This window comes from Gymnoscopelus microlampas, assembly GCF_963454915.1.
Source record: "Gymnoscopelus microlampas genome assembly, chromosome: 11".
NCBI classification, from domain to species: Eukaryota; Metazoa; Chordata; class Actinopteri; order Myctophiformes; family Myctophidae; genus Gymnoscopelus; species Gymnoscopelus microlampas.
This window is the reverse complement of record NC_139948.1, coordinates 29,125,408-29,134,960: the sequence shown is the minus strand read 5'-3', so window position 1 is coordinate 29,134,960 and position 9,553 is coordinate 29,125,408. Positions and strand designations below refer to the sequence as shown.

The following is a 9,553-nucleotide window of genomic DNA, read 5'->3' as shown; positions in this document are numbered from 1 at the left end:
ATTCATAGTGAATTGTTATGAAATTAAATAATATCACATAATATTGCTGTCTCTCTCTCTTTCTTTCTATCCAATTGTGGCATTGGGTATTCAGTTATAAAGCATTGTTTTCAGTCTGTTGTCTCAGTCACTGCTATAACTACAGTATAGCACTTAAAAAATGTTATTATGAAGAAGAATAGCTACTTTCATTATTGACATTAAAAACAAACCATTGAAGTAGAACAATTCAATTTGAAGTGAAACACACATTACCATGTCAAAGCCAACATGTGTGGTGGTTTCTGTGGCTAGGCTGTTCTCAGATTTCAGATACAGATCACTTGAGAGACCAAATATTTTCACATTGTAATTAGCTACATGCTAAAAACCATCCACAAAGTTAACATTTATTTGTACATTCATTGTTTTGTTTTGTTTTGATTGTTCCACTTTGATTGTTCCACAGACAGACAGAGAGAGAGAGTGTCTCAACTTAACTTTCTCATGCAAAGTAGATTGTGCTGATTCAAATGTAAATGCAGTGCTCGAGAGTGGTGTGACAAATGGTGCTTCTATTTGCTATGGTATAAATCTACTCTGGATTGAGGGAGGCCCTAGTGTTGAGATCTCTTGGGTGTTTGGGGGGCCATGTTTGATGTTTTTTAAAGGCCTGGAATGGATTGGAAAGCTGTTTATTTATATATATTTTAAATAATAATTTGAGGAGATCTCATGGGCCCCCCTCCTGACTGTTTGGGGGCCCATGTTGTCTGTTTTTTAAAGGCCTGGAATGGATTGGAAAGCTGTTTATTTATATATATTTTAAATAATAATTTGAGGAGATCTCATGGGGCCCCCTCATGAGATCTCCCCAAACAGAACTGCAGCAAGCAGGAATTGAACTCGAGACCCATGGATCACCAGTCCAGTTAACAACCCCCTGCACCAAATAGCCTACCTTCCTCAAAGAAGGAAGTTGCGGGAAAATACAGGGACATTACAATATGTTCTTTCTTGCCAATAAGGCAAGAGAGAACATACAGTCAGGAGGGGGCCCCATGACTGACCCCATTTAAAAAAAATGCCACGACAACACTGCTTCACCAGGGCCCCCTACTTTTGAAAGTTTGACTGTTTGGGGGCCCATGCTGTCTGTTTTTTAAAGGCCTGGAATGGATTGGAAAGCTGTTTATTTATATATATTTTAAATAATAATTTGAGGAGATCTCATGGGGCCCCCTCCTGACTATTTGGGGGCCCATGTTGTCTGTTTTTTAAAGGCCTGGAATGGATTGGAAAGCTGTTTATTTCTATGTATTTAAAAAAAAAAAGTTTTTTTTTTTTTTTTTTTTTCATGGGGCCCCCTGCCTGTGATGTGGCCCAGGCGGCTGCCGAGGCTTGCCTACAGCAAAGCACGGCCCTGCCTATGAATAGTTATATCAGCATGCCCATATATGGGTTATTGGGCATATACTGATGACATCGGGGATCCCCATAAAAAGGGACAATGACTGACAAATACAGAGATCTCCATATATGGCCATAAAAGGGACAAGGACTGACAGACACACAGATCTCCATATATGGGCATATCAGTCACATCGGTGGTGGCACATAGGTAGGGCCGCCGCGTACATATATGTACATTACTAGAAGTTCGGGCCGCTACGCGGCCCGAACGTCTAGCGTGACGCGTCGTTCACTTTGCAGTGCCACCTTACAGGCACCTCACAGTGTGAGAGAGAGTTTTGTGCTCTCCTAAATCCACGGCAGGCTTTGAAAGTACCCACTTCAGAAAGAGGTGACGTGCATCACCTCTCCAATGACCAAAACCCACTATGGAAGCCGTCGAACTGGTGCGATCTGACGGCATCCTAGAATTTATAGGTAGGATGTGATGTCATATACCGTCTCATCGTGATGTCAGATTACGTCACACTGGCGTGATGTCATATGACGTCACACTGGCCACATACAACGTACGTACATACTGACAACCGACATGGCGCAGGATTCAAATTGTATATATAGATATAGACAATAGCTCTCATAGACACATGGCAGAGCAGCATGTATTATTTTCCACCAACAGAAACAAACAAAGGAACATGAGAAGGTTTAATACAATTAATTTGTATATGCAATTTTTAAACAGACACAAATCATAATAGACTCCTTTTCAGGCATCTCTCATGGCCACATAGCCTACTGTGACACCAGCCTCAATGTAAGACAGAGGGATAATGGACACCAGCTTCACTGTAAGGTAACAGGAAAGGTGTGCACCAAAACCATCTGGGCAACTTCGCACCTTGGACGAGTGGGCACTATAGGGACATGCTGGCTCCTGGACGAGTAGGCACCTGGAGAGGTGGGCACCGGGATAACTGGGCACTAGGACGTGTGGGCACTAGGGGCATGTGGGCACCTGGATGAGTGGGCACTTAGGGGTGGAGATAACTGAGCACCTGGACGTGTGGGCTCCGGGATAATTGGGCACTAGGACGAGTGGGCACCAAGGACATGTGCGCACCTGGACGGGTACCTGAATTAGGTTTCTTGTCCACAAGTGTTTTTTAACTTTGAAGGTTGACATAACCGTCTGAACCGAAAGGCACAGCGTGGAAACGTGCAGTCCTCCTGGTGAAGCTGCTGCATAATGAAGCAAGCCTAATCCCCATCCAGCTCCAGCTTGTCTCAGAAGACAAGCTACACAACTACCAGCGGTCCAGCGCAAGATGGTAGTTGGCCAATATCAAGTAGTCTAGTGGATTGACTGGCCCTGTGCGTAGTTGTTAGTTTTTCAGGGCAAACTGGCCAAGTAGTCTAGTGGATTGACTGGCTCTGTGCGTAGTTGGTAGTTTTTCAGGGCAAACTGGCCAAGCAGGCTAGAGGACTGACTGGCCCTGTGTGTAGTCTGCGTACAATTTTATTGTGTAGGCTACTGTTTAGCTATGTTTTCTCTATCCTAACATAGATCATTTGACCATTTTTTGGTATCCTTGATTTTTTTGGGGTATTTACATTTCTTCCCAATTTGTTCTATTTTTTAACAGTACTACAATTTTGGCAAATACACTCTTATATTGTACTTTGAAACTCTGTTATAATGTACTTTTCACCTCAGTACTATTTTGGCAAATAAACTTGGCACATTGAACTTTTAACCTTGTTGTTGTGTTGTGTTTGGGGGTTTAAAGTACAGTCATCCAAGCAATACGCTATTTGTGGAGGATTGATCGTCTAGTCAGTAAGAATACTCTGAAAATTCTTGCAGGGGCCCTCATACAAGGTCATTTTGATTATGCATGCACTTCATGGTATCAAAACACCTCCAAGGCCTTAAAAACAAGGCTTCAAACATCCCAAAACAAACTTGTAAGGCTACTACTTGGCCTCAATCACAAAACCCATCTAACCCATGCTCATTTTGCTAGGATTGGGTGGCTTAGGGTTGAGGACAGAGTACAGCAACTTGCTATGGGCCTGGTCTTCAAGATACACCACAACATTGGGATCCCCCTGTATTTGTCAAAATACTTCCAAAATGTTAATGAAGTCCATGATCATAACACCAGAGGCAGCTCCACAAATCATGTTCAACCCAGATTTGGCTCAACAAAGGGAATGAACTCGTTCTCATGCTATTCATCAAAAATGTGGAATGCCCTACCAAAAGGAGTAAAGGAGTGTAAAACCCTACTCACTTTCAAAACTGCCTTAAAGTTACACCTTCAGGAGGCTGCAATTGAAAGATGGCCCCTGTCCAAGTTCTAACCTACCCCACCCCCCTACCCCCCCCCCCCTCTCTCTTTCTTCTTTTGTACATATTTTTCACTCTTCATACCAGTAACCTGTAAACTGATTGTATGACATTCTATAGTAGTGTGTATATCTGTCTGTCTCTTATATGTCATCATGATTTGTGTGCGTGGGGAACTCATTTGAAACAAGCTCAGTGCTTTTATGAGTCTTCCAGTTTAGTAGACCTCGTATTGTGAATTTGTACTTCCATGTACTGTTGTTCTCATGTCTCATGACTAAATGAAGTACATCAATCAATCAATCAATCAATCAGTGGGTTAAATCACTTACCAACAACAAAGCTATCCTGTATTCCACTGTAAGACAGAGGGATAATGGACCTGATTTACTGGATTGTTAAGGTTCACAGCCACTCAAACCTGCTGCACCAGGTGCCACCCTTGGCCTTCCCCCACTGCAGCTAACACCAACCACACCACACCACCGGTAAACAAGTAACCATCTTACATCTGCACAACACCACTAGTATCTAAGGAAATACACAACAAGTAGTAGTGATATCTGGAAGTAAGACGTGCTGAGGTGAGGAGTCACTCTGAAGAGGTGAGTCTGCTGCAGGCCTGACTGGGGGTGCATGGGGGTTGTTGTTTCGAGTGATGGTCAGGGTGTCTTAGGGAAGGGATAGATGTCCTGTGTTTGCTGATGGCAAACAAAATACTATTTGATTCTGAAGAAGAGAAAATAAATATTTTATGTAGCATTCGCCTGTCATTTGATCTCTTCAAAAGTGTAATCATTCTCATACTTTCATTCTATTTCATCCTCACAGTTGATAAAATGGAGACAATTTGAAGACGAAAAGTGCAAGGATGCTCTGCAACGGTACGTTTTCAGGCTGAAACTCAGTTTAACATCACATGGCAATCCAGATCAATTCAGAGTATCATGAGTGTTATGTGTGTTTTGAATAGATTTTGGCCTGATATAGCAACATACAGTATTGTTACTTTTTGTTTTTGTTTCCTGTTCAACTCAAACATGTTAAAATGGCATTGAATCTAAATGTAAAAGTCAAAACAAAACAAAACAAAACAAAACATTGATATTGAATCAAAATTGATTTGTGACATTGATTCTAACCTGCAAGTGCTCATTATGTTCAGTATCACCCCAATCTGACACATTTAGAAGTGGGATACGTTGTTCCTTGGTATGCTCAAAGTTGATATAATGTTTGATTACATTTTGGCATTTCAGTGATAAATGTAACCCTACATCGTTGTTCATTCAACCATTTGTTTTCAATATAAAAAATCTGGCAGGTATCAAAATAGTTGATTCAATGTTGTTTTATCAATTTTAATCAAGAACAACAACATGTACCATAAGGTTGAATTTGTAATTTTTGCTGTCTGAGTTGAACTTTACAGTTGATTGCAACTAGATTATACCCTGTAATTGTAAATCATAACTTTTAAAGTATTATAGGTCATGCACTGTATCTTCATCAACTCTTTTACATGAATTTAGCCCTAAACCCCAAATGTGCACATGCTATTTTGTGCATGTTGCAGTACAAGATGCTGGACCTAGATGTTGCAAGAATGAAATAACTGGCAAGGCAACTGGCATATAAGCACTATAACAGCTCATATACACAAATAAAGGATGCTCCTCTTAGTCGATGTGAGATTTTTTATAACAGCAGAGGGCAGTATTTGTATACGTTTTGGAAATACTTTGCATGGACTGAAGTCTGACAAACCCTAAAGACTACAGAAATAGTAAATTAATGAATTATAGGCTACAACTGCACACATGGATCACACAATTTCTATCATGAGGATAACTAGGGCAATTGCCATGTGAATCCTCACCAAGCAGAGTAGACACTATAATAATATAATAACAGAAAATTACAAATAAACTTTCTGAATCTAAACTCCTTGGGCGGTGCTCCCTGTACTTCTACTTACTTTCAGTAACAGTTCTTGCCCATGCAGCGTATGTTAGCGTATAAATTATATGACAATCCCGTTTTCAGATATCTAGTTTCGGATAAATGTTATTTTCCCACTTCCTATCTCCTTTGAAATTGATTTCTTAAAGAAATGTGATATTGTAATTTGATTTACAGAGAGGAACTGCAGGAGACTTTGTGCCAGTATACCTCCGACACCCTTAGTCACATTGTCACAGTGAGAGCATTCTGTCTGTCTCTTTCAAAATGGAAGTGCAAGAGGACGGCAGAGAGAAACATGATGATAGACATCAAAGAGAGGGCAAATAGAATTAATCTGAGTATGGACCATGTCACCAAGTCCAAGGAAAGAGGCAAGGCCTTGGGAGAATACTTGACGAGCAAGCTGACCCAAATTACCTCAGATAGAAGACGTGAGGAGCTGGAGAAGGAGCTGGATGTGGTCCTTAAGGACACTATTAGAGGCTTTGAGATGCTGAACAAGTTTGTGGATGCTGTGGAAACACTGGCAGTCACCTCTCTGCATGTGTTTGTGGAGAAGAACCAGGTTTTCAAGTTGCCAGAGGGGACAAGCTTTAAAAGTGTTCAGGCTGTCATCACTGCTGCAATCCAGGTCTGCCCACTCCTCCTGCAGTTTAAGAGAGAAGCTGGTAGCTTCTTCTCTCCCAGCCTTCATAATGTGGAAGTGCATTCATTTTATCTGGACAAATACCTATGTATTACCCAGGATATCTGTGACATGATGGAGAGAAGGTACGTTAAGCACTCATCACGATCAAAATGGTTTCCAAATACATTTTTTTTCTTAAAAAAATATATATATTAAGTGTGCAAAATGCAGTGCAACATATTCCAAAAACTGAGTAAGGCCTCTCATTCATAGCTCTGTCAGAGAATTTCAGAAGATGAGGAATACAAAAATCATGGTCCAACTACCTGCAGATATGTCTGACGGTGACATACTGGATATGCTCCATCGTATCAAATGGCTCACTGATATCAGGTAAATATTACTCACTCGGATTAGAAATATTATCAATCATCCATCACTTCTGTCGTATGGTTAATCTAGTTTTATCTAGAAACGTATGCTGTTAAAAGGTGCCCAGGCACATTGATGGTGTTGTACTGTATGTAATCCACTGAAACATCAACTAGGCATGACTGTTATTTACATAACAACAAGACTCTCATGCTTGCAGAAATGGTTTTACAATTCCTACCAGTATGCATTGCAGCTAGCCTTCTAGAAGTAGCTACTGTACAAGAAAACATGCCAACAACATGACAGGTGATAGGTGTGTTAATTGGTCAAGTGCTGTGTAACCCCTATGAGACTGAGAGTATGAAAAATATATTAATAAGGTTTAAAATCACTGTCCATTCCCTTTAAGGTAGTTTTTCCAGACAGAGTGGGAGACTATGAGATCAAACAGCAATCAATGACCAGTAGAAAAAGCTGGACATTTCCAGCACCAATGTATTATTATGGGATCAAAAATGCACATCATGTTCAGTCTCTTTATTTATTTTTTAATCTTTGTTCTCCATTCCCTGTCAGGATGGACCAGCACTTTAGAGTTGGGTTCTTGTTCCAGGATGATTCCTCCTCTGGCTTCATCAACGAGTTCAGCGAGCGTCAAACAGGAATGTTGCAGTTTCTAACTGAACTGGAGGAAAGTGCTGTCAAGCTAGATAGGATGAAGAAGAGAGCCAAGATCTCCAGTGTAGCAGGTAGCTCAGTGGGAGCTGGAGGCGTGCTCTCCATTGTTGGTCTGGCCTTGATCCCTGTAACAGCTGGAGTGTCTCTAGCTCTAACCATGACCGGGGTAGGGCTAGGTATTACCAGTGGAATCAACAGTGCAGTCACCACAGGCACAGAGATCGCAGTAAATAATACAGCAAAAGAGAGTCAATGAGATATTTCACAATTTCATGGAAGATGTGAAGAGCATCCAGGAATATCTAGAAGAGGTGTCCAATAAAGCAAACATAATACTGCCAGAGGACAAAGTGAATGTGGTCCTGGGTGTAGGGAACATCATTGGAAACGCTGCTGGTGTTGGAAAAGGCATTGACTCTTTTATTGATAGTGCCTCTGGTCTGAAGATGCTGAGTCGTGGCAAGGTTTTGCTCCAGGAAGGCAAAGCAGCCCGCAATGTGTCTAGGATAGCCTCCGACATTCCAGATATAGGCCAGGCAGCGGCCAAAGGGACATTAGCCCTTTCCAAATCAGCTCGGGCTGGTTTCATCATTGTAAATGCCCTTTTCCTTGGTTTTGACATCATGTTCATCTGCAAAGACAGCATGTGTCTGGCTAAAGGCAGCCAGAGTGAAGTCTCACAGTTGATCCGGGCCAGAGCTTCACTGTGGTGTTCAGAGCTGGACTCATGGAAGAAGATACACAACTCTCTGTGTGAAGGCAGGCTGACAACAGTAAAGAAGAACATTAACCTTGGTCTGCCATTTTATTCATAAAAATGATTAGTTAACTGATATAAATTCAGCGTAGCGATAGTTCATGTAGGCACGGAAGGCAGGAGGTTTATATACTACGTTCACTCTCCCCAGACCCCCCCCCCCCCCATTCATTCGCTAACAAGTTAATGCATTCATACTCCCACAAGTCAGTACGTTCAACCTCATGCCATTCTCATTCGCTATTCTCTGTTCATTCTACGTGCTTCACTGTCTCAGCTGGTTGTACAGCTGTAGGTTTTCAAATTCCCTCCACCTCCCCGGCCTCCTCCCTGTGGCATTTAGTTCATATTTTTATAGGTTGATTCTGTGTATTGTACTGTGGTTCTATGGATTGTACTATGATTCTGTGTATTGTACTATGATATGTGGTAGTTTAATGCATTGAAGGTTCAATGCTGTGTTTATGTAAACTGTATTTTATGCTCTGCTCTGGGGGATTTGTGATTCAGATCCGTTGTAATCTGTAATATCACACCGCCAAATCTGAATGCAATATCATTGCAGTAAATGATTAATATTGCTGTAATGTTATATATGCTATATAATGGTTAATAAATGGTATTGGTTATTCCTGAGCTGAAGTGTCTAAATGAACCTCTGATTCAGTGGAAGAGAAATGGAAATAATTTAACTCTACACTGAACAAGCACGTCATGGTGGCTTATATTAGCTGTGTGGTAGTAGCTAATTAAACAATAGCACAGCAGCAATCATATTGTGACTTGTTCTGTTTCTAAAATACTATTTAAACCCCTTATGAAGAATTCAAGCAGGATTATTTGAAGATAATGTGATTTTCACAATTCCAATGTAACCAAAGTAACAACATACTGCAGTAACTTGTTCTGTGATTAAACTATTGGTAGAGAACACCAAGAAATGTTATAGTTACAGGGACTGTACAGTATGTGGCCCGGGAGGTATATGTTTTCAAAGATCATACTCAGGTAAAAGGGACTACACCATGAATTGCTTTCACAGCAAATCTGGGGTTTTCTGTAAATTGATCTCAAAACAGGCCAAACTGATTCACAATCCCTCCCGTTTTTCAGTTCCAACCAAAAATATCCGTATATTTATTTTTTTACTTTTTCCACACAGAACCAGGAGATAACATGCATACAAACTGGCTCAATAGTGCCCCGTGCCAAACAGGACAATGTGGTATTGCAGGTGAAAGTGCTTTATAAGCCAGAGAGAAGTTAGTTGGAATGAGTATATCTGAGACTTGATTTAGGCTCTAACCTTTTGAAAAACGTTTGAGGGACATAAACAATATGATATTAAATATATATATTTTTTTAATTAATGGTGTAGATCCTTTAAGATTTAGAGTGAAAAGCT

General features: G+C 40.8%; 1 protein-coding gene across 1 annotated transcript; it reads left to right on the top strand.

Moving 5' to 3' along the window:
* Positions 1 to 4,605: 4,605 nt before the first annotated feature.
* On the top strand, positions 4,606 to 7,647 carry LOC311054701 (uncharacterized protein; the record flags this gene model as incomplete). Its single annotated transcript, XM_084070705.1, has 4 exons — positions 4,606 to 4,629; positions 5,885 to 6,481; positions 6,612 to 6,731; positions 7,290 to 7,647. The coding sequence occupies exons 2-4, from the start codon at positions 6,006 to 6,008 to the stop codon at positions 7,645 to 7,647; spliced, it is 954 nt and encodes a 317-aa protein (XP_083926831.1). The 5' UTR covers positions 4,606 to 4,629; positions 5,885 to 6,005.
* Between the last annotated feature and the right edge of the window lie 1,906 nt (positions 7,648 to 9,553).